The sequence below is a fragment of the Budorcas taxicolor genome, chromosome 16, assembly GCF_023091745.1.
Source record: "Budorcas taxicolor isolate Tak-1 chromosome 16, Takin1.1, whole genome shotgun sequence".
Classification (NCBI taxonomy): Eukaryota; Metazoa; Chordata; class Mammalia; order Artiodactyla; family Bovidae; genus Budorcas; species Budorcas taxicolor.
In genome coordinates this window covers 77,208,605-77,234,384 of record NC_068925.1, presented here as the reverse complement: position 1 = coordinate 77,234,384, position 25,780 = coordinate 77,208,605, and the positions used below count along the sequence as shown (strand labels likewise).

Below are 25,780 nucleotides of genomic sequence, written 5' to 3'. Positions count from 1 at the left end.
TTTATGACCCTGTGGACTGTAGCCTGCTGGGTTCCTCTGTCTATGGGATTCTCCAGGCAAGAATACTGGAGTGGGTCTTTCCAACCCAGGAACTGAACCCACATCTCTCATGTCTCCTGAACTGGAAGGCGGATTCTTTACCACTGACCCATCACAGAAGCCCACATGCATATCTATTATGTGTACGTATTTGTGTATATAATTGTACTGTCCTCTGACATTTTGATTTTTAGCTTACTGGTTCCCTCATTAATTCATGACAAAGTCATCGAAACATGCTCATTCTGGGAGTCATGAATTCCCATTTTGGAAACTACTTTAACATAGCCTTTTCAGAATTTTGTAACATTGACCTGCCTGAAGTGACCCAGGGCATTCTTTCAGGGATAGAAGTCATGCTTCCTCCTACAAAACCAGAATTCAGCTTGTATTGGTTGTCACTGTGTTTATTTCCTGCGGCCTTAAGGCTCGGACTCCGGGGCCCATCGTTCCCGAGACATACTCTGCCCGAGGTGACTGAGAAGACATTTTGTTTGAAGGATGTGGTCCAAATCCTGTAGAACGTGCCGGCAGATGCAATCCTGTCTTCACGGGCCTGAACCGTCATGGCCGTGACCGTAAGCCCCTGCTCAGCACGGCGTACTGAGTGTACCTGTGCACATGAGCACACCTCCAGACACGCTTTATATGGGTGTAAGGCTCACCTGGCTGCTTAGAAGATAAAGAATCCGCCTGCAAGGAGGAGACGTAGGTTCCATCCCTGGGTCGGGAAGACCCCCTGGAGAAGGGACTGGCTAACCAGCTCCAGTATTCCCGCGCGGGAAATCCTATGGATGGAAGAGCCCGGCAGGCGACTGTTCATGGGGTCGCAAACAATTGGATGCGACTAAATGACTAACGCTTAATGCTCACCTGCAGAAACTTCCCGTGAAATTTCCAGGACAGTGGCAAGAGTAGCCATTGGCGTCACTCACGCAGGTGGCCCCGTTTGCACACTGGTGACGCTGGCAGTGGTCCACCTCCGACTCGCAGTTCACACCGGTGAAGCCAGGCTCACACCTGCAGTGATAGGCTGCCCCGCCAGGGGCGGAGCAGTTGCCGTGGATACAGGGGCTTGAAAGGCATTCATCGACGTCGAGCTCGCAGTGTGGCCCCGACCGTCCCGCGGGACAGGTGCAGCGGTGGGAGCTGTAGGTGTCCTTGCAGCGTCCTCCGTGCAGGCAGGGCCCGGAGCGGCAGGCGTCGAGCTGCAGGCAGCCCGTCTCCACCGGAGGCCCGGAGACTTTGAGAAACCGCTCCTCCTGAGGTCTGTTCATCAAGCCACCGACGTTTTCAAAGTAAGAGAGATAGAGGCCGCTGATGGCGATCGTGCTTAGACACCCTCGCAGGGCCCGAGTACTGTTGCTAGCTCGGTCACCCACATAGACGTCTGTGTCATCCTTCAGGAAGCTGAGGCTCCCGGCAGCGACTGCGCTGGTCACAGGAGGCGTTTGCCCGTCCACCTCCATCTGCCACCTGGAAGCCTGGGCCCCCGGGTCTGTCATGGAGATGGTCACCTGGTACCACACGCCGTCGCTCACTGGCTGCAGACTCGTCAGACTCAGCGTGTAAAAGCTGTTGCCGCTTCGCAGTTGAAATAACAACCGGGAATCCCGAATGTGAATACGAAGGAATTCAGGCTCCTTCTCTGCGTGCAGTATGATTGCGTGGGCATCCCTCGTTCTGAAACCGAACGTGACGTTGGTGAGCTCTCTGGTGATGTTCCCGTTGCTCCTGAATATTATCTCACGGCTTTGTCCATTAAAAACAGCATTTGCGATACCTAAAGAGAGAAGGCCGTGCCAGTCAGCAACTTGACTAAACCTGTAACATTTGCTTCAGTTCAGTTGCTCAGCTGTGTCCGACTCTTTGTGACCCCATGGACTGCAGCATGCCAGGCTTCCCTATCACCAGCTCCTGAAGCTTGCTCAAACTCTTTTGCTTAATTACCTTTATTAACATTAATGATCAAGACATTATTACCATCATGTATTGACTGATATGGGCTAGGCACTCTGTTAGTTGTCTTTATATTACTTTTAATACAGTTCTTAAATACAGGTTTATTATTAATATCATTTCTGTTTTATAGAATAAGAAATTGAGATTCACAGAAGTTAAGTAATTTTTTCATGGTCAAATGGCTAATAGTTAATGAAGACAGTGTCAAACCTGGAAGGTCTGACACCAAAACCCGAATCATATATTTCTTTTCCATTGAAACGCTAATACATTCCACTATTATTTTGCTTCGGTTCCCACCAATAAAGCATTGATCACCCATTTTATACATCAAGACACTAAGCACAAAGCAATCTCAAGTCTAGCAACGGTCACACAGCAAATTAACAGTGGACACTGGCTTCTGAGTTAGCTGAGTGTGTGCCCAGTCGTGTCCGACTCTTTGCGTCCCTATGGACTGTAGCCCACTGGGCTCCTCTGTCCCTTGAATTTTCCAGGCAAGGATACTGGAGGGGCTTCCATTTACTTCTCCAGGGGATCTTCCTGACCCAGAGATCTCACCCACATCTCTTGTGTCTCCTGTACTGGCAGGCGGATTCTTTACCACTAGTACCACCTGGGAAGCTGACCATGAGGCTCTTAAAAGTAGCAGTCTAAATGACTGATTTACTATCTGCAAACTCCAATTAGGTGTCCAGTTACCAATCTGTGCCTAACTAAGAGCTGTGAAATGGGCAAAACCATAAAACCATACCATCTGCTCCACTGTATGACATATATACGTGATCACATATGACCACAGCACTTTGGGGCAATCTCACTGCGTTTTTCTATTGAAGTGTTTTATCTCTTAAGATATCTGATGCTGTCAGTTTATGATCTCCTTTAATATGTTCTTAAGAAAACAAGAGAAAGAAGAACTGCTTCAGCTTTCCACCTAACCTGTAAACCTGACAAATTTGGATCCACTCTGCTTTCTATTCTGTTATAATAGACTGTTGTTGAGTTGCTCAGTTAAGTCCGACTCTTTGTGACCCCATGAACTGCAGCACACCAGGCTTCCCTGTCCTTCACCATCTCCCAGAGCTTGCTCAAACTCATGTCCATTGAGTCAGTGATGCCATCCAACCATCTCGTCCTCTGTCGTCCCCTTCTCCTCCCGCCTTCAATCTTTCCCAGCATCAGGGTCTTTTCCAGGGAGTCAGCTCTTCCTATCAGGTGGCCAAAATATTGGAGCTTATATGGATGCATGGGATGCATATGGATGTTATAATGGATGCATTGCCCTTCTTCTCATCTGTATAATAACAGAAATATATATACTGTTCTCTGCCCCTGGTTCCTGACCTGAGGCTCCGAAAATCCTGGTAAATTCCTAAATGATGAGAGCATGGCCCTGGGAGCATGTGCGTTGTAATGAGACAACTCTGCTTGGGTTTCTGAATGGAGCCTGGATGCAGGCTGGTCATCAGGAAGACCAAGCCATGACTAGCAGCCTGAAACTCTCAGCCCCAGCCCATCCTCTAGAGAAGGACGAGGTTGGAAAATGGGGTTAATAATTAGTCATGCCTACATAAAGAAGCTTCCACAAAACCCCCAAAGTATGGCATTCAGAGAGCTTCCAAGCTGCTCAACACAGGTACACTGGGACGGTCACACACCCCATCTCCTCAGGACAGAAGCTCCTACACTGGGGACCCTCCCAGACCTTGCCCTGTGTATCTCCTCATCCAGATGTCCATCTGGGCCTTTGCAGATCTCTCAATAAGCTGGGAAACCAGTAAGTGTTTCCCAGAGTTCTGTGAGCTGCTCTCGCAAATTAACTGAACTGAGGTGGGGATTGTGGGAATCTCAGATTTACAGCTGATTGATCAGAAGCACGAGTGACAACCTGGACTTGTGGTTGGCATCGGAAACGGGGTGGGAGTCTTGCAGCGGGACCGAGCCTGTGGCCTGTGAGACCTCACACGATGTCTGGAGAGACAGTCAGAGTTGCACTGAATTGTGAGAACTTGTAGGACACCCAGCTGGTGCTGTGGAATTGCCTGGTCAGGGGGAGCCTGCACACGTCAGGCATCAGAAATGTTGTCAGTGGGGTCCTAGTGTCAAAGTCAAGGGGAAGCACACAGGAGGGGGACTGCTGGGTTTTCCCTAATCGGGTGGGAAGCCATAGGTTTTGCCTCATACACCCAAGCTCAGCTGTCCCGGCCATGCCTTGGGTCCCCTTCATTTCCACCTTCTACACGGAACCTCCCCCTGTACTTCATCACCATTTTCCCTCCCCTTCTTTCATTTCCCAATGGTGCACAAATAGGCTGCAATTGCACACGAAAACCCAAGTCCTACACTGACTCCCACCGACCCTCTTGCATTTTCATTTCTCTAGTTCCTTCTCTGGCAAAGCTTTTTCCGAATAGTTTTATATTCACCTTGTCTCCACTTTCTCATCTCCCATTTTGTTTCTTAACATCTTCCACTGAGCCTTTGGTTCCCGTCACGTCACTGAAACCACTCTGGTCAAGGTCACGGAGGCACCGGTGTGACCCGGTCCAACAGGCAACTCTCTGTGCTCACTGTCTCCCAGCTTTCCATGGAAATGAACCTCCCAGCACTGTGTCTGCTCACGCGTGGAGCAGCACACCTACCCTCGGACACTTGAGGTGCAGCCTCTTCCAGCTCTTCCTCAGTGCTCTAGTTTCTATTGCTCTGCAGAGCAACGCACCGGCCATGCCTGAGCCTGAGACCCCACTGGTTACCATCACATCCAGAAAGACGCCCCAAGTCCCACACACGGCGGACAGAATATCTGTGACCCAGCCCCTGACCAACTCTCCAGCGCCATTTCCGGCCACTCTTGCTCATTCACGTGCTACAGCCACAAAAGCTGCTGTTTCTTGAAGACAACACGCTTGTTCCCAAACTGTGTCTTTTACCCTTGCTGTTACTTAGACAGGATATTGGCCCCTGCTCTTCCCACACCCGCCTCTTTCTCAACATAATATGTGCTCAAATGTCACCTCTTCTGTGAGGGTTTCCCCAACTATCCAAGTGTTTCCGTCCCAAATCCACTCTCTTTTCAATTATTCTGCTTGATTTTCTCCATAGCATCTTCTAACTATTTGAAATCACATCGTTAAATTTTCTTTAACAATCCAATTAAAAATAAACAAAATAAAAAATATAATAATATAATAGTGAAATAGTGAAAGTGTTAGTTGCTGTCATGTCTGACTCTGTGTGACCCTCTGGACTATAGCCCACCAGGCTCCTCTGACCATGGGATTCTCTAGGCCAGAATACTGGAGTGGGTTGCCATGCCCTTCTCCAGGGGGTCTTCCCAACCCAGGGATCAAACTTGGGTCTCCCACATTATGGGCAGATTCTTTATATATATAAAATATACATTTTATATAATATATAAATACTCATATTTTATATATAAAATAATACATAATAATAATAAAATAAGTAAAAATTTTCCTACTTGTTCCTGGTCTTTCCTCACTAGAACATGAACTTTTACGAGATCCTGGACATTCTCTGTCTAGGTTCCCACTAAGCCCTGTGCCTGGAACACTGCCTGGCATAGAGTAGGTGCTCAGTGAATATTATTAAATGAATAATGTATGAAAGTCACTCAGTCCTTAATTCTGAAAAGTGAGATAATGATTAGAAACCTCAACATGAGTAAATTCAAGTGGATTATTTGACTGGATTAACATTGCTCTTGATTTTATTGCTTTTGACTGTGGTGAATCTTTTTTTTTTTTTTTTTTCCAGCCAGGTTGCGATTAGGGAGGAAAAGAGCAAGAAGTGCCTCATTACATGCTTTAACATGTAACATGTTAACATAAATGCTAACATGACAAGCCTCATTATTCCTCCAGCTCCTGAAGGAAGAGTGGCGTCTGTCACGCTGCATAACTCGTCTCACAAACATGCTGACCGTGCAGAAGTCACTCCTTGTTATCTGAGTTAGAACCGCCGTGCAGGTACCATTTATACTCTGCCTTCCTTCAGGGGACTTGATCATAATAAACACGTCTCTGTCTAAGGTGGGTTGTAATTTTTAAGTCTCTCTCCTTCTATAGGGTGCTCAGATAGCAACAGTTAGGCACTAAAGGTAAATTCGGGTAATGTACCAGCTGTAACTCTCCAGAGTAGTTACTCTAGCAGAACTGTCTTTCCGGCACATCTCCCTCGGAAAACATACCATACGGTCAGGAGATCACATACAACAGAGCAAAGATGATCTGGGGTGATAGCTGTTGGATAGGAAAAGTTCACCCCTCCTACTGATTTCCCTCCCCCACTTTATTAAGATAGAGCATACATCAAAAATGTTTCTGAGACTCTATGAAAGGTCAGAGGCAAACTTCCTCCTCTCTCCGCAGAGGCAACACCTAGGAATGAAGAGCCCTCCGTGCCTTTCCGAGGCATCCAAGTCCTTCACATGAAGACAGAAGGCAACAACTCTCACCTGGGGTGTGGTGAGTGCCACTGTTTTTAGAAACCCTTTTCTTTTTTCCCTACGAAGGCATTCAGAATGATTTAAACCCTTTTGTAGAACATAACTGGGACAAACAACTTTAGTACTTCCATCAAAAGAGTAATAATAAAATGAATAAGTAGTAAACTATTTTAAGCAAGGAATTCAGAGGGTCGAGCAAGGCAAAAGGTGGCATTAAAATTCTGCATCACATTTCAGGCCTGATCTCATTCTTTATGCAAATTCATCATGCTTTCTTCATGTGTGTAGCATGTGTTCGTGTGCATGTGTGCTAAGTCGCTTCAGTTGTGTCCCACTCTGTGCAACCCCATGGCCTGTAACCCACCAGGCTCCTCTGTCCATGGGATCCTCCAGGCAAGAATACTGGAGTGGGTTGCCATGCCCTCCTCCAGGGGATCTTCCCACCCCAGGGACTGAACCCGGGTCTCTCATGCCTCCTGCATTGGCAGGTGGGTTCTTTACCACTAGCGCCACCTGGAAAGCCCCATGTGTAGTACATTATTTCTTAAATATGAAGCATGAGGGTATGTGTATTCTTCAAGAAAAGCTTCCCAAGTATATACACAATGCAATACATTTCACATGTCCCCTGATAAGTTGACATATCATCTTAAAATACATAAACATCAGAGTAAATATATACTTGTCCTCAGTCACTTCCAGGCTCAGCTGTTAACAGGCCTGAGGGCCATCTACCCTCTAGCTCCAGACTATTATTTTAGTTCATTGTTTTACAAGGTATTTTGTATATTTTTTAAATTGTATGCACGCAACGTACTTTAAGTCTAGAGCAGTTAAGTGAAGATATTGAGTTAACTTGAAGAAAACAGATATTCATTAAGCAAATGCTTCCTGACAGCCTCTTATGTGTTTGGCATTGTTCTGAGTGCTGGGAGTACGGTGGGAAGCCAGAGTGAATACCTCCTTCTCTTTTGAAGCATATATTCCACTGAGGAAAAGATGATGAGCAAGTGAGCAAATACGTATAAAACAAAACATCCAAGGATGATAAGATCCATGAAGGAAAATGAGGCCAGGGAAGAGGGCGTTTGGGTAGGAAAGGGAATGAAGTGAAGAGGCAGCCTGTGAGGCTCTGGGCTGGGAGGGTTCAGGGTAGAGGTGGGGCGAGCCTGATTGATGGGGTGAATGCAAGAAGACTGGACAGTAAGACGTGAGGAGCGCGTGGAGGCCAGCTCCCAGAGGGGTTCTCCCACCAGGAAAGGGGCAGGAACATGGGAGGCAGCTGGTGGGGATGGGGGGCAGGGGTCATCCCCCAAGGGAATCAGGGGAAGTAGTTTGTGACGAGGATTTGACAGTATGTTTATATGCTGGTGGGAGAACTGATGATGCTGCTGGCGGGCGAGAGAAAAATTTCAGAAGCAAAATCACTGAACAAGGGAAAGAGACGAGAGTTGAGTCCAAACATGGAGGGTTGGCTACACACTGAACTGCGCATTGTCTCAAGTAGAAGAAAAGACAGACTATGAATCACTGTGTCGCCAGTACGTAGACACGTCAAAATTGTGAGGACAGTGTTCAGCTTGCTAACATTTGGGAAACCGTTGAGTAGTGCTGCATTTGGGCAGGAAAACTGTTCCAACTGAGGGAAATACTCTTTGCAAACAGGAATTGAGTGCTTAACGTGTTTGGCTGTCTTACACACAAGGTCATACAATGATCACACACACACACACACACACACACACACACACACACAGATTTCTCTGCTTGTCCAGAAGACATTTTATCCTTGTTTTACAGAGGAAGCCTTAGATTATGGAGGCAGGTGAGCCACTGGAGGCCTCATAGCTAACCGATGGCAACAGGCTCACACTGGTGCTTTTGCTCTGCATAATCAGCAAGGAGGAAAGAAAAGCCAAATATCAGCCAGCTAGCTCTTTCTCTAGAAATCAGCCTTACACGATCCAGGATGTAGGTTTGGAGTTGCTATGGCCACCATCTCCCCACCCTCCCAAAATCCAGGGGCGGGGTATGTCATGAGGTTACCCTGGTTTACTACACTCGTGTTAGGCTTGTTACACCACCCCTCATGCTGGGGGAAGCAACCACAAGCTTCTCTGCTGAGCTGGGTGTGTCTGGGTTCTTCTTCTGGGTCGACTCATCGACCAACTGAAACGCCCAGCCGGACTGGGTGGCAAGAAGTCTAAAATGCACCTACATTCGAAGCCTCGAGGCAGCCGCAGGCACTGGGCGCCGGGAGGACACGGACCGAGTTCACACCAGCGCAGCTCCTGGCAGGCCTTTCCGGCTGTGTTCGCAGGGCAGGAGCAGGAGAAGTCGTCCCACAGCGGGTAGCAGACGCCTCCGTGGTGACAGGGGTTGGGCTGAGTAGACAGTAAATCACAGGCGTAAGGAGCTCTGGCAGCTAAATGCGGAAAGGAGCCGAGCAAGACTCCGTGAATCTGTTCATGTTAATTTCCTACTTATTTACGTATCGAACATTTTTATATCTGTTGGCTGGTAAGCAGAATAAAACTTACTGCTACCATCAGAAGGAAAAGGGAAATAAATAAAAATATATAATATTGATCTCCTGTAGCACAAGGAAGATTTTCAAAGGTATGATAATAGTCTCTGTAATTTACAAATTACCAAACACTTTCAATGACACTAATGAACATTTGAGTTAGAGACTTTACCTCTCGTTTCTCCTGGTGAGGAAACTGAGGTCCCTTTCATTGTCCAAGATCCTGTGTGCTTGTATGCCTGCTTCAGTCATGTCTGACACTTTGCCACCCCATGGACTGGAGCCCACCAGGCTCCTCTGTCCACGGGGTTCTCCAGGCAAGAATGCTGGAGTGGGTTGCCATGCCCTCCTCCAGAAGATCTTCCCATCCTAGGGATTGATCCTGGGTCTCTTATGTCTCCTGCATTGGCAGGTGGGTTCTTTACCACTGAGCCACCTGGGAAGCCCTTGCAAGATCCTATCAAAAGCCAAATGGTGAAGCTGGTACTTAGATCCTCTGGGTCCCCATAGAGAGACACCTCTGCCCTCCAGGAGCCCCGCCTCTGAATCAGAAACATACTGTTATCATCTGAGTCCTCACAAGGTTGCTCACAAAGTAATCAAAACAGAAGTACTGACAAAGGAATTCCTGAGAGCTCCATCTGCACTATGTCCATCACTCTATTAACATGTCATCTGGGGACTTCCCTGGTGGTCCGGCGGTCAGGACTTCACCTTCCAAAGCAGGTGGTGTGGTTCAGTCCCTGGCTGGGGGTCAAGATTCCACACGCCTTGAGGCCAAGAAACCAGAATACAAAACAGAAGCAATATTGTAACAAATTCAATAAAGACTTTAAAAATGGTCCATGTCAAAAACTTAAGGAGAGGGTGGGATGATTTGAGAGAACAGCACTGAAACATACATATTACCATGTGTAAAACAGTCAGTGACAGTTTGATGCATGGTGCAGAGAACCCAAAGCTGGTGCTCTGTGACAGCCTGGAGGGGTGGGGTGGGGTGGCGGGGGGAGGGGGTTCAGGAGGGAGGGGACAGCACGGACAAAGTCCATGTGAATAATCCTACCTCACACAGGCTGTCTCCGGGACAGCCTTCGGTCACATTGACAAGAACAGCATTGTGGGCTGTGCTGCTTGTTGAATTTGGGAAGAATTCCAGGTTCTCGTTGTTTAGCCTTATATCTTGGATACAGCCTTTGAAGAATCCACCGCTAACCTCAGTCTCTCGCCTGTCGGGCAGTCCGCCAACATAGAGGACATCTCCTCTTTGGAGTTTCCACGTAGGAGCAGGAAGAAATCCTAGATTTTGTGACGACTGATACAGTTCAATTTTATTTGGCTTGATTTTCAAAGATACCAAGCGGATGTTTCCGTCGCTGAGAACAAATGTTACTAGTAATTTGGGAGAACCTGGAGTCAGCATCGCTAGCCTGCCATGCTCTAGCCAGACACGGAGGTACTGGTAAGTGCTGTTTCCCAGAGCTAGGAGCAGGCCAGCTGGCCGGCGTGTTCGAACAAACATGGAGAGTGTGAGGTCCTCTTCGTAATCCTTGTTGAGATGAAAAACAGCATATCCAGGAGAGTCATCTTGGCCAAATCTGCCTGCTACATACTCTTTAATAGCAAAATAGAGGAGGAGAAACCAAGAAGAAACATCTTAAGATTCACAAGTAAAAAGCAGCAAAAGATTATACACACACACACACACACACACACACACATATATATAATTGCAATGCATATATGTTGTTGTTTCTTCACTCAGTCATGTCCAACTCCTTTGCAACACCGTGGACTGTAGCCTGCCAGGTTCCTCTGTCCATAGGATTTCTCAGGCAGGCAAGAATACTTGAGTGGGTTGTCTTTTCTTTCTCCAGGGGATCTTCATGACACAGGGATTGAACCCATATTTCCTGCATTGTCTGGTGGATTCTTTACCACTGAGCCATCGGGGACGCCCATAATGAATATATATATATATATATATATATGTGCACAAATACAGCCATATTTTTTAAAGTTCATGACAGACTTATTCAACAGAATGACAATTTAGCCTGACTTTCTGAATTTGTGGGTTTACTTTATTCTAAATTTAGATTTCGGTGTACAGTTTATAGTCGAGGTCCACTGATCACAAGGAGGAAGAGAAGATTTCTGCAGTGATGAAACTCTGCGCCTCCTCCTCACTGCCCTGAAGAGGTGGGACTAAAAGGAGGAAGACCAGATCCTACTCTGCTCCGACATGGCTTGGAAAAGTCTGTGGGGCAAGAGCTCTTCCTCCAGGACATTAAGCAGGCTCTTGGAGCAACTGTCGTCTTTGCTATATGGGGAGCATCCTCAAGCAAGTGGCATTAAACCTAATTATTCCTTGCAAAGGAAAGAAATCAAGAACTAGACTGGCAAATCCTCGCTTGGGAAGATAGCCCTGATAATAAGAGGAGGTGAGGCAGCTGAACAAAGGAAGAGGAGGACTCTTCCTCCTGTGGCCCTTGGTGGGTAAAGGAAAGGCATGGAGCACACAGAAGTTGGACAAAGCTGAGTTGAGTCCCCAACATCTCCTGGGGACACAGAGGTTTCTAATGTACGGACGTGGCGACACTACGGGTGTGCCTCACCACAAGAAAACCCTTGAGGAGCATGAAAATGAATGGACGCAGACCTTCAAAAGCATCGATGATACAGTAGAAACAAAAGCTTTCGTACTCCTAAAGCTTATATTCCAGCTGGGTAGAGGTTATGTGGTATGTGAAGTGGTGACAGTTTCTTTGGTATAAAATAAATCAAGCAGACACTGGGATTACAGAGAGCTGGGGGTGGGAGTGGAGCCGGCATTTTAAACGGAGTGGTCAGGGAAGAGCTCTGAGAAGGTCCTATTTGAGCAAAGCCCCAAAGAAAGGAGAGATATTATTGCAGAAATGCAGGAAAGAAATGACGGTAGCTTGGTGGAGATGGGGAGAAGTGATCAGATTCTGGAAATGTGTTGGTAGGACCAACAGGATCTTCTGGGGCAAGTTCATCTCCAAGGAGTCTGGTCTAAGTAACTAGAAGCATAGAGTTTCTATTTGCAGAGATGGAGAAGAAAACAGGAGGAATGGATTTGGGTGGGGGAGGAATGGGATTCCACATTATATTTAAGATGTCCTATTAGATATCCAGGTGGAAGTGTCTAGTCAGCAGTTAGATACAGAGGTTCAGGGAAGACATTTGGCACGAGCCATGGTAATTTCGGATTTGCCAGCGTACACATGGCTTTCTAGCCACAAGACCAGATGCGATCACCAAGAACATCAATGTAGAGAGAGAAGAGGCCCAAGAACTGAGCCCTTAAGCATCAGACACCTGGAGGTAAAGGAGCTGATAAATGAGTAAGATAGAAAGAGAACCCAGAGAGTGGTGCCCCCCAGCCCAGGGAAGGAAGGGCTTTCAGGAGGAAAAGCAGAGTGAAAGTGAAAGCCACTCAGTCATTTCCGACTCTTTGTGACCCCAGGGACTATACAGTCCAGGAATTCTCCAGGCCAGAATACTGGAGTGGGTAGCCTTTCCCTTCTCCAGGGGATCTTCCCGACCCAGGGATCGAACCCAGGTCTCCCACATTGCTGGTGGATTCCTTCCCAGCTGAGCCAGCAGGGAAACCCAAGAATGCTGGAGTGGGTAGCCTGTCTCTTCTCCAGCCAATCTTCCTGTAAGAGGAACTGAACTGGGGTCTCCTGCATTGCAGGAGGATTCTTTACCAGCTGAGCCACCAGGGAAGCCTTTCAGAAAGAGGGGGAATTCAACTGTGGTAATGGTTGCTGAGCAGTCAAGGCAGGTGAGGACTGAAAACTGACTGCTGAATTTGGCAACCTGGAAATCGCTGATGCACTAGATAGGGCATCACCTTAAAGATATTACCATCTTCACGTCTTCACATCCCCGTCCGACCCAGAAAAACGGCATATTCCAGCGTATTTAAATGATGTCATATGGTTCCACTGAAGTTTGAACAAAGGTGGGACATATTTTAGTTTAGCTGAACTACAGTGAAACTTGCTCAGGCAACCGTCGTGTTTGAAGACCTCCCGCATAAAAGGCTGCATTTTCAGAATTCCGTCTTGATTTCTTACAGAATCATTACAGCTCGAATCTGCATTTGGAGACCACCCGCTCCAGGGAGCTACAGGTGGCTTTCAAAGCGCGCCGTTAGATATAACGGTCCGTTTGAAGAGACTAACATCTCTGAACACACAGCAGTGCTTTCATGTGAGATAAAATGTTTAATAAGGAAAGCTGGCTCTTGATGTTCCCGAGGTTTGGGAAAATGCACAGAACCGCTCAGCTCAGGGGTGGTCCCCGCTGGTCAGCCTGGGACGCCTACAGCATCACTTTGTGGATCCAGATTAAAAAGACAGAACACAGAGCGGTTTCTTTCTCTCAGAAGTTTGACTCTTCAGCAGTCCTGTTCATCTTCAGAAGTCACAAGCACATAGTCAGAGCACATGATTTAGTACATGATTTTAGAAGCACCTGACACCATACATGACTCGTCTGGGGACACGGAAAGAATGATTCTTGTATGTGTTGTTGATATGTCCTGGAGAGGGATGACAAATATGGCTGAAAAGTAACTTCAAGTTTTAATGATTGATGGACTGCAACAAGAAGAAATGTATTGAGAATAAATAAAAGCCACTTGGGTCTAAACGCACTTCACTGGTTTAGGGTGGAAGAAGCAGAACTCTGCAGCACCATCAGTGAGAACAGCTCAAAGTGAGCCTATCGCAGAATGAGGCTGCCCAAAGGTCAATGTGATCTTAAGCTGCAGAACAGAAGAACGTTCTCCAGAATGAGAAGGTCACAGTCCCATGGCACTCTGCACTCTCAGACCCAACTAGGAGCCAGATAAGCACATTTATTCCCAAGCAGGCAAGCAACCAATGGAGGGTCTGAAAATGAGCCCCTATGGAAAGCATTGGAAGAAGCTGGGTGTGTTTAGCATGATAGGCATGACGGCCTGGATAGTACAAGACTTGTCTCCAAATATTTGTGTTCTCATGGAGAACACAAGTGAGCAAGATTGGCATTGGCTCCAAAAGTTACAATGCAGCCAATGAATGGAAGGGCAGGTCATCCTACATTATTTCAGGACCAAGAAACAACTTTTAGGGGATTTCTAGGAAGACGGAGGATGAATGGGTTCTCACGCCTGGCGGTGCATAAGCAGAGTTCTGGGCCACTACACTTGGCATGCACAGCTGTAAGAAATTCAGTCATGGAGTGAAGCGCATCCTATGCCTGAGAAGCTCTAATTCCAAGAGGGTAAGAGTCTCAAAGTTTAGGTATATAACTGAAGATAAAACATATGTCAATCGCCTCTGTTAATGAAACATCCTCTAGAAGGAATGAGATCAGTGACATGTTATACTGAACAGTATCTTGGAAGCTCCCTGTTCCTGGACACAGCCAGGATGACAAGATAACACTGATATGGAGCATCAAAAAATGATGCCTAAGGAATCATGTCTATGCTTCCTTAGAAGCATAGACACTTGCAGACAAGTTTTGAGAAAATTTTCTCTGAACTCTTCTTATTGAGACACTTGATTATTTTTAAATGATCAGCTTTACAATACAGGAAGCCCCTCTGTCTTCCATGTGTAGTCAGCCAGCTAAATTCTCCATCCAGTCTGTCTGTTCCTTGCAATGGGTACCATGTTTGGGAAATGCTGAGCCGGGATCAAGACCTGGGTGAAGTTCACCTTGTACTTTTTAGCACATCTCCTCCCTCCTGAACGTCTATGTACAATGACAGAAAGATTCAAGGTTGTCCCATAGAGCTTGCAAGCATCTTCTGTGATGGGATAAACTCCCCAGCAAACATTCCTCAAAGATGACAGCAAATACAGGACACTTTGAGGCTTCTCAGGTGGCGCTAGTAGTAAAGAATCTGCCTTCCAACGTAGGAGACCTAAGAGATGTGGGTTTGATCCTTGGGTCAGGAAGATCCCCTGGAGAAGGGCATGGCAACCCACTCCCGTATTGTTGCCTGGAGAATCCCATGGGCAGAAGAGCCTTGCAGGCTACAGTCCATAGAGTCACAAAGAGTGAGACTCAACTGAGCTGACAGAATGCACACAAGGATGCTTTGAATTTATGACTAAGAGGTGATATCTGAAATATAACTTTTCTTAAACTTACACCAAGAAGTTCAGAAAGAGACTTTACAGAACTTACTCCCTAAGGAGATATCTTCTGAAGCTTTTTCATGAGGATTAACCAGTTTCAAATAGTAGAGGGGTGGGGGCAGCAGGGTTGGGGAGAAGGAACTTGGAGGAAGACAGGGGACAGGTAACCAACTCAGGAACTGGGTTTCAAGACTATGAGTTTTCCAAGTTGGAAAAAATAAAGCAAACCAGAACCCACAAGACTGGCATCTCTTGAATCTATTTACCAGGACAGTTAGCATCACTGCAGTCAGTAGTAACCTCATGGGTCACTGCACTTGGAAGCTGGTCAAAATGACTCAGCATCTGTTTGTTATTTTGTATATGTAGGAAAAATATTGCCTTGGGTCAATTAGATTTTTCTTCAAAAACTGAACATTGCTGCAGTATAATCTCTCCCTTTCTCCTTTAAAAAAAATCTCAAAACAACTTGCCATTCCATTTAAAATATTACTTAGAGCTAGTAGATGCCAGACCTCATTGTCAAGCAGGTCCGTGATTTGTAATGAATATTGTGGTCAGGGGGAGACCCATGAATAGTGTCTAATAATTCTCAGCCCTTCATACATGGAGTAGGGTATAGACCAAGGCTGGTTTCAATTTCACTTCATATAAAACACAGAAGACTATTTACCAGATGTCGTCCTTTTTCAAATAACTCTCAAATCTTGGGGTGAATTACAGCTGCACTTCAAAGCAGTCTGTTGCAATTACCTTTCCGACATTTTCAGTGCAAAAGAATCATAATAAAAAGAAACAGGTATGTATTGATCACTATCAACAGCAATCTTTGGAACGATGTTGGAAGTAAGGCTTTTGAAGTGCATTTCAAACTCATCTGCTGGAGAAATTAAATCAATTAGTTTATGGCATCTACCCAGTTTCCATGTTGTTACTTTTTAAAAATATTTTCTTTCTTGGACACATAAGTAGAATACCTGTTTTCTCCAATGCAACTCTTAAAATACACCTTTGAATAAAATTGGTGGTTTATAAAAGTGCTAAACTGAGGCACAATTTTGGAGCAAGTGTGAACTGCATAGAAAGGAGGGCAAGAAAGTAACTGTTTCTTAGGAAAGAAACACCTACTACACACGAGCCATTGAGCTAGGACTTGGCATTGACTAGTTTCATGGCCTATTCTTCAAAAAGCCTGCTTCCCTTTCAAGTAAAATATACAAGAAATTTCTGGTACACCACAAATGATAAGATTATAGCAGCACTTTGTAAACACCAAGAAGGAACCCGCCTGGATGGGAGCTTTGGGCTTAGTTTTCGCTCCTCTGCGTGGCTGAAACCCTGGCGTGGGACGCATTCACTGAGATGGAGCTAGTGCACACCCCCAGCCTGCTCCGTTTCCCGTCGGCCGGCGGGCAGCTAGCAGCAGCGTCCTGCGGGGTCATCACCGCCAGGAGCAGCCAGGCCGTTACGCCCCCAGCCCCCTCACCTCCACGACAGCCATGGCCGCGGTAGGGCCGGTAGCACTCACACTGGTGACCGAGCCACAGGTTGAGGCAGCGTCCTCTGTTGTGACAAGGCTGGCTCTCACACCAGTCCTTTCGGGCGCAGCCTGCCCTGACGTTCAGAGACTGGTCGGATGAGATGCTCTCTGCGGTGATGGCATTCGAGTCCAGGTGCACGTCTTGGAGGCAGCCTACGAGCGAAGGTGCGGATGGCATCTTATAGACGTTAAACAGAGCATCACCACTGTGGGCTCTTCCCTCTGGCAAACCCCCCAAAAAGGAGTTCTGGAGAGCACACGCTGATGACCCAGCACTTTCAAACGGAGAAGGAGCCATAGCGATGCATGTCCCCGTGCAAGAGTCGTCGCGTAAGGCGAGGGTCACAGCCTCTGCAAACGTCGCCTCCACCGCATGCCACCCTCCGTCACTGGTGTCGTGGGGGATGAGCAGGACCACCTTTGGCCGATCGCCAACTTGAACAGTCAAGTGGACGAAGCCAGCCAGCACCTCCAGCATCACAAATGCGTCCTGGTCACCCCGGAAGAGCAGCAGGGCCGCCGGCTGGACGGTCTGGAACCTGAGGGCTATGGTACAGCCTGAGTCCTGGGCCGGAGCTGAGCCACTTGAGACCCACAGGAAGCCGGTGCCCTCAAAGGACAGCGTGGTGACAGTTCCACACCGTGACCCGGTGTAGCCAGCAGGGCACAGGCAGTCGAATCCATGCCGGCCGTCGTGGACGTGGGGGACACATGTCCCGTTGTTTAGACACGGATGATCAGCACAGCCCAGGAGAATATCAGAGCAGTCCCTGCCTCCAAAGAAGACTCCAGAACGGGGATCAAACGGGCAGCGGCAAGCGTAACCCTCAGGCGAGTTCTCACATGTGCCCCCGTTGCGGCAAGGGCTGGACGAGCACTCGTCCACGTCCTCTTCACAGTGGACTCCTGTTCAAGGACAGAGAACAGACCTGAGTTACATACAGTCAGATCGAACACAGACATCTCACGTCATCTTCATGTGGAATCTTGCGGAGGGGCAGACGGGCTCAGGTTTAGGGCTGCGACAGAGAGAAGTGTGAATCATGATCGAGGGTGCCATCATTCTGCCTGTGAGGGGCATGGAAGTGCCGTCACAGCAAGCCTGGAATTCTTCCTCTAGAAATCGGCTCCTTGCCATGTAGAGTGGCTGACTCAAATTACCACCGACAGACACATATGCGACACTGAATATCGTAACATTTTTTTTAAAGAGAGAGATTGCTATTGGGATCAAATCTAGATACAAACTATTTGTTTGGGGACTTAATTCCCAGATATGGTTTATGCTGCCCTGGGCTGCTAACTTCACTCTGTTCCACTTGGGAGCAGCGATCTGCCTTCTCTATTTTTTGGCAGCTCCCCATAATCCCTAGTGGCCTCCCTGGTGGCTCAGATGGTAAAGAATCTGCCTGCCAGTGCAGGAGAGGTGAGTGTGACCCCTGGGTCAGGAAGGAGCCCTGGAGAAGGAAATGGCAACCCACTCCAGTATTGTTGCCTGGGAAACCCCATGGACAGAGGAGCCTGGCCGGCTACAGTCCACAGGCTCGCAAAGAGCTGGACACGACTCAGCAACTAAAGAACAAGAACATAATCCCTAGACCCACAGACAGCGCAGACACCTCTCTCTGCAGAGGCTTCTGAGGAGAATGGAGGGGCCCCTCTCCTGCTCACCAGGATTCTAACATAAGTCGTGAAATCTGTCCAACAAGCCCTGGCTTCTAGCTCCTTCACTTTCTTTACTCTTCTTCCTGACTCTCAAGTCAAAAAAATTTTTGATACCTAATTAGAGAGCTCATTAAGTGAATTCTGTTAGAATTCTAATAGGATTCATTTAATCCAAGTAACAAAAAGAAACATAACGCTTTGTGAGAGTGATGGTTGCTGCTTTTTGATGAAGTTCAATTGCACAAACGGTGCTGACAGAAACTTCCATGCGTGTGGCACTTACACAGCGTTGCCAACACCGTCACCCATGTGATGGGTCTGTGCTTACTGAAAGATCCAGAGGCTTTCAGGGCAGACGGGCTCAGCTCTCTTTCACAGGCAGTTTCGAAGCTTAGAAAGACTGGTGTCTAAATTCCAAAGCACTTATACAATCTGGTTTTTAAAATGCACTTTCTCTTTTAATTGATAATTTAGTGCATTCCTGCTTATTGTTATTACTAACATGTCTGTCTAACTTTCCCAATGAACTCCATACCTAAATGCCTGCTTTTAAAATTTACTCAAAGGCTCCCATATTGATAAAGCCGGGTTTGAATCCCAGCTAAGGCAGTGAGCAGCTTACATTTACTTTTTGTGTCTAGGTCTTCTGATCTACAAAACGGGGCTAATAATAGTACCTGCAGCACAGGGCTTTTTAAAGATTGAGTTAAGACACACCGGATGCTCATAACATTGCTTGATGTATAAATAACTACTCCATACGTGTTAGCTGTAATTAAAATGCAGTACAAAAGGGATTATTCTCTCATGACCAAATCAAGTCGCACTATCATCATTGAGAGAAGCCATTTAGGAAGGGTGGGCATATGGAGTGACTGACAAATTGTACGGCTCTCCATAATGAGAGGTTTACTGGGACAGCATGTTAGGCTGGAGTCTCACTCTTCACGAGAGAAGGGAAGCTGTCCTGTTCAACAGTCCATGTCTAAACCACGCACGATGCCTGCACCATGTTTGGCGCTTAGAAACTAATTTTTAAATGAATTGATTAATGATGACCATTGTAAGCTGACTAAAATGTTCATATTGAACTTATCCTCATCTAATCCAAAGCCCAAAGTGCTCTTTTTGTGTCTATTTTCAGGTAAATTTATCCGATGTTAATCTGTGCCCCTGGCCACCTAGGCACCATGTGTTTAGACCCTATTGTACTTATATTTCACTCTACTTGGATTGCTTTCATACAATTTCGTTAATCCAAAAGTACTTCAAGCTCCATGAAAAGAGGGAACATACTACAATCTTAGGGTTTCCAACAGTCCCTGCACGGGGCTGAGCAGGTATGTGTTATAAAAGAAACTGGATGAGTAGACAAAGTAAAATGAAATCAAATGGATTTGTTTGCTATAATATAGAATCATTCTAGATTTCCTCTTGTTGGGCGCTACAATCCCTGCAGATGGTGACTGCAGCCATGAAATCAAGGCGATTACTTCTTGGCAGGAAAACTATGACAAGCCTAGACAGCATATTAAAGTGCAAAGAAATCACTTTGCCAACAAAGGTGCATAACAGTCAAGGCCATGGTCTTTCCAGTAGTCATGTATGGATGTGAGAGCTGGACCAGAAAGAAAGTAGACCACTGAAGAACTGATGCTTTTGCATTGTGGTGCTGGAGAAGACTCTTGAGAGTCCTTCAATAGCAAGGAGATCAAAGAGGTCAATCCTAAAGGAACTTAACCCTGAATATTCATTGGAAGGACTGATGCTGAAGCTGAAGCTCTAGTACTTTGGCTACCTGATGCAAAGAGCTGGCTCATTGGAAAAAAACCCTGATGCTGGGAAAGGTTGAGGGCAGGAGAAGCGGGTGGCAGAAGATGAGATGGTTGGATGGCATCATCGATTCGATGGACAAAATCTTGGACAAACTCCGGGAGATAGTGAAGGACAAGGAATCCTAGCATGCTGCAGTCCATGGGGTCACAAAGAGTCGGTCATAACTTGGTGACTGAACAAGCAATCAAAAAATAATCATCCTTATAGGTAATAGAGAACTGACATAGGAATTACAGGCTACATTCTAAAGGAGAGTTCTAATGCAAGTTTCATTTAACTGAACTTCCAAAAAGGTCTTCTAAAACTTTGTTGTTAGATATTTTACTTAGATTTGATTCTCACAGGATTTCGGGCACAGAAAAAATTAATCTGCAAGCATTTAATTAAGAGGAATACTGAACAACTCATGAGTTATAATCATATAAGTGAAACACCTTGCCCCCACCCATTGTGCCTTTCAACATATTTAATGGAGTGGAGGGTAAAAGCTTGGATAAAATCTCCAGCAGACTCCAAGTCTTTTCTGCTCAGCCTTGAGTAATAATAGTCTTAAGGTCATATTTTGAACACCGATGCTAAACAGTCATAAGAACAGTGAAGTTTCAGTACATTTCAGAATTGAATCTTCTTTCTCCATCTGCTAGGTGGACTTCAGGATATCTTGGAAATGACTTGAGGAGTTCCCCCTTCTTCTTCCCTCCACTCCACTCCCCTACCCTTCTGGACTTCTGCCTGAGTGTCAGAAGGGTTCAGAAGGTATTCCCTGCCGGGTGCTGGCAGTGCATGCTTCACGCTCCCTGAGACTGGCACGTGCTTCAGGGGGACTTATTCTGGCGGCTCTTTGCTGGGTCCTTGGTCTCCAATGCTCCAGTGAAGACCCCAGAGAGCTGCCCAGCAGGCCTTGCTCTCAAGTTGCTCCTCCACCAGCCCCTTCCCCATGGATTTCCTGAGGTTTACTTCACTTCACCCACTCGGTTTGTCCGTTGGCGTTCCTGAACCTTCTAAGACGGACCAGGACCCGTTTCACACTGGCCACTGGCTGCCACCCCTCCCATGATTCCCTAAGAACCCCAGGTCCACGGGCTTTGCTTCACAAGTGGAGGGGAAGCGGTTGCTGCCCAGCCCAGCCCAGCAGCATCCCCTTCACCCTCCTCTCCTTCTCCTGCGGCCCCAGGCATGCCCTTTCGCCTCTAGGTTCCTCGGGTAGGTGGAGAATCTAGGCTAAGTTGCTGCTCCTGCTCTTCCCACAAATTATGTGAGACTGCAGTCTCCTTGGAGCCACTCTGGCTGGTTGTGGTGAGAATGTAACCCCCCAACCTGGTACGTGAGGGCTGGGCTCCAGCTTGGCATAGCGGCCAGTTTATCCAGAGAAATCTCTGCACAGACTTGCTCCTTCAAGCTGCCTCCTGGGAGCTTTCACAGAACCTTGAAATGAGCCTAAGTCTGTCATCTGTCTTGATTTTAACATTTTGCATTATAGTCTCTCAAAATTCACGTTGGTTCCTGAAGCAACCATATTTAGACCCATTGTGATCTGCTGTGCTAAGTCACTCCTACTCTGAGGAGCGACAGGCTGCTAAGTTTTGTCCTACCCTTTGCAAGGGTATAGACTGTAGCCCAGCAGGCTCCTCCATCCATGGGATTCTTCAGACAAGAACACTGGAGTGGGTTGCCATGCCCTCCTCCAGGGGACCTTCCCAACCCAGGGATCGAACCTGTGTGTCTTATGTCTCCTGCATTGGCAGATGGGCGTTTTACCACCTGGGAAGTCTTTTTTGACCCCTTAGTAGAAGTTTTAATTTACTGTTTTCTTAAATTTATAAGCTACCTATTCTGAGCCTCACAGAGGATTGTGAGAGACACAAAGCAGAAGACACAAGCCAGGCTTCAGTATGCTTACAGCATAACAGAATAAGAAAACTTGTATTTATGCAAATACAGAAAATGCATTGCGTATAGCAGGTTCTCAAAGAATGTATGGATATTAAGTGAGGATCAAACCAGGGGAACATTTGAGAAGATTTAGCCAAGACAGATTTTATTTTCTTGGGTTCCAAAGTCACTGTGGATGGTGACTACAGCCATAAAATTAAAAGACTCTTGCTCCTTGGAAGAAAAGCTATGACAAACCTAGACAGGGTATTAAAAAGCAGAGACATCACTTTGGTGACAAACGTCTATATAGTCAAAGCTATGGTTTTCCCAGGAGTCATGTGCAGATGTGAGAGTTGGACCATGAAGAAGACTGGACACCAAAGAACTGATGCTTTTGAACTGTGGTGGAGAAGACTCTTGAGAGTCCCTTGGACTGCAAAGAGATCAAACCAGTCAATCCTAAGGAAATCAACCCTGAATATTCATTGGAAGGACTGATGCTGAAATTGAGGCTCCAGTACTTTGGCCACCTGATGCAAAGAGCCAACTCATTGCCAAAGACCCAGATGCTGAGAAAGCTTGAGAGCAGGAGGAGAAGGGGGTGACAGAAGATGAGAAGGTTGGATGGCATCATCGACTCAATGAACATAAATTTAAGCAAACTCCAGGAGACAGTGAAGGACAGGGAAGCCTGGGGTGCTGTAGTCCACGGGGTTGGAAAGAGTTGGACATGACTGAGTGACTGACCAACAAGTCAGGTTTTAAGGAAAAAACATTGAATGAGAGATGGTTGTAAATCTTTAGTTGTGAAAACTAAAAATTTTAAATCAAATCAATCAATAGATATTGATTACATATCTACTGCATATAAAAAACACTGTGGATAACATGGAATAAAAACTGACCCCTGTCCTCACTAGTTTAATGGAAAAATAAGACAAATGTGTGAAAAAATTAAATGAAACTGTAAATTAAGACAACATTAGAGAGAACACTGAACAGGGTATAATGGGTTCCAAGTGAATTGTATGAACAACGGCTACTCTGGAGAGAGAGCGATCTTCAGGATGGGCTGGATTGGGAAGATTTTGTAGGTAGAATTTAAGACAGGTTTTCAAGTATGGATCCATTGGCAAAGACACATGCAGACTTAACCAAATCAGCAAAACCTGTTTCTTGGGAAACCATTAGACGTTCAGAGGTGACAGCGCACTCGGCAATCTAGTTGGCATGGAGGATTTATGCAGGAAAAGCAAGTTAGAAAGATTAAATGTAGCCAGATTGGAGAAGGTCTGGCATTGAGGGCGCTTTGTTTCATTAATTAATTTTTGGAAGGCAATGGGGATTAAGCCGGTGGTTATCAGGACCTGTCACGCGAGTGCATGTTCCCCGATTCTTTGTCTCGTCACAGCAAAGATTTGGAGTGACGGACATTAAAGCCCCCTTGGCGTGTCACAGCTTTCAGGTCTTGGATAGACTGTGTTATAGCTCTCAGGTCTCACATGGACCGTGGTATAGCTCTTAGACAAATCAGTGTTACAGCTCAGTGTTACAGCTCTATTTTATTTAGAAGATAGCAGGAAAATCCATCTTCGAAGCGTGAGGGCACGTCGATCTAAAGACATGAGGAGGAGAGTGCCCCAGCGCCCGGGAGGGAGAGAGAGAGCTGGCTTTGGCTCCTCTGTTTATCTGTTTATCTCTCCCTGGGCCTGTCCTATGTAAACTGGGCCAGCCAGGAGTGTTGTTTGTTTTACCGGAGGTCCTCACTCTAGTCCTCGGACCTTCTTTTGTTTCATCTTCGTGGGCTTTTCCCTTCCTTGTCTGTGGCCACCGCCATTCTGGACTCCTCTTCCCTGCTCTGCCCGCCTAACAGACCCATCCCACGGGATCTGTACCAGAGTGAAGTGGGAAGAAACCAGAGATGGGAAGACATGAGGCAGCTGTGAGAATCACCTGCACCTGAGATGAGGAGGGCCTGGAATCAGACACTTCCTTCTTTATCATTACAGTCACCTTGCGTTTATCTCTGGTCAGCAAATAAGTACAGAGAGGGATATTTCTTTATGGTTGCTGACTGTATTTTATCTTGCAACTCCTAAAGTTTATAGATTTAATCTTTCACAAAATAACTACCAGTCACTTGATTATTAGTATGTGTTTCCTTTAAATATAAACAAGAAAAACTAGTTTTAGATTTTACTACCATCATGGGGAAAAAAGAGAGAAAGTCTGGGTCAACAGGTCTGAAGAAAGGTCAATATTTAGGTCAATAGTCTGAAGAAAGTAAGAAGAATTAGATATTTAAAGTAGAAAGGTAATTTATGCTTTCACTTTGCTTAAAATCTGTTCTGTTGACATCTCCAACATAAAGTAAGGTTAGGCATATGTATTTCATGAACCTAGAAATTAAAATGGGAAGAGAGACTGAAACTTCTTTTATCGGCTATTTGACTAGCTTGGCAAAGAATGTCTGCTGTCAATCAAGATAAAAGGATTAAGGAATATTTGTAGGATTACCTGTGTCACTGTCTTCTTAACGGGTATTTTAGTTGACAATGAATTGGTTAGTTAGGTCCTCATATTTATAGAACAAGGTGGATTGCTTAAAGCTGTTATGTTGTCCATGTGAAATCTATTCATTTAATTCAAAAAGCTAACTTCCTTTAATTTTTCTAAAGTTCTTTTATTTGAATATCTGATTCTATGATGATTATATTTAAAAATAAGATAGGGAAAATTCATATTATCTGGAATACCCCACATTTACACAATAATAAATTATATTCAAGGATAAAAAGGACATAGACTTAATGTTTAATATAAATATCATGAACTCTTCAGTGACCCTTTGCTATAATCCCACTTTACAGAAAGTCATAGCTAATGAAATATCTAATAGAAAATTATTTCTACAAAAACTTATATACAAGTAAGTTTATCTTTCTTCATTTTAAATGACTCAGGTGTTTCATTTTAACAGAAATCAAGAAAAAATTAAAGTCCAAGGACTCATTGCCTAAATATTCCCTGTACTCATTACTTTTTGTTACTCAAAACTCCTAAGTTTCAGTTGACAGTAATCTCTAATATAGCACTAACACTAGCTGCTAAATAACCATCTTAAACACTGTAACAATGGTACCAATCACCTTATACAAGTAATAAGAAAAGAGTGAGTTACCTATGAGCATTGCCATTAAAATGTGAAAACCTTGGGTCCTGGCTCCAAACATTTTCCTGTAGAAAAAGGGGTATCCATCCAAACACCTGCTAGGTTGACAGGACCAGTTTCTGACGGTTTTCTACCATGTTCCAAAAGTGTGTCACCTTCTTCCTTCAGGCAGAGGCTGTGGGACTTAGTCTGGGTGCTGGATCAGTGGGGCTTAGTGTGACCCATCTGTGCTGCTTACCAAATAGACCTGTTACAGCCTTAGTCTCTCCCTAGTCCTGGCGCCTCCCCTTTCTAAGTCCCGAGAGCAAACGTTGACAAGCACACTGCCACCTCTATCACAGAAGGATGCGTTTGGGGGGCTTGACAGACAGACTGGAAATTTTGGTAACTTCCATCATGGACCATTAGAGATCGATTTTATTTTTTCTTGACAACAATGAAAATGGTTTTTGTTTTCATTTTTCCCCCTATTTTGCTTTTGAACAGCAGTTAGGAAATTTATGGCAGCTTCGAATCTACTGAACGTCTATGC

The 25,780-nt window shown here is 45.8% G+C and overlaps 1 protein-coding gene across 1 annotated transcript in view; it reads right to left on the bottom strand.

Moving 5' to 3' along the window:
* CRB1 (crumbs cell polarity complex component 1) overlaps positions 1 to 25,780 on the bottom strand; it is a 259,524-nt gene that overhangs the window by 35,025 nt on the left and 198,719 nt on the right. Inside the window, exons 6-9 of the mRNA XM_052654054.1 lie at positions 16,647 to 17,606; positions 10,063 to 10,610; positions 8,691 to 8,856; positions 913 to 1,822 (exon numbers count right to left, since the gene is read on the bottom strand). Of these exons, the coding sequence (XP_052510014.1) occupies positions 913 to 1,822; positions 8,691 to 8,856; positions 10,063 to 10,610; positions 16,647 to 17,606 (2,584 nt within the window). The remainder of the gene's footprint in view (positions 1 to 912; positions 1,823 to 8,690; positions 8,857 to 10,062; positions 10,611 to 16,646; positions 17,607 to 25,780) is intronic.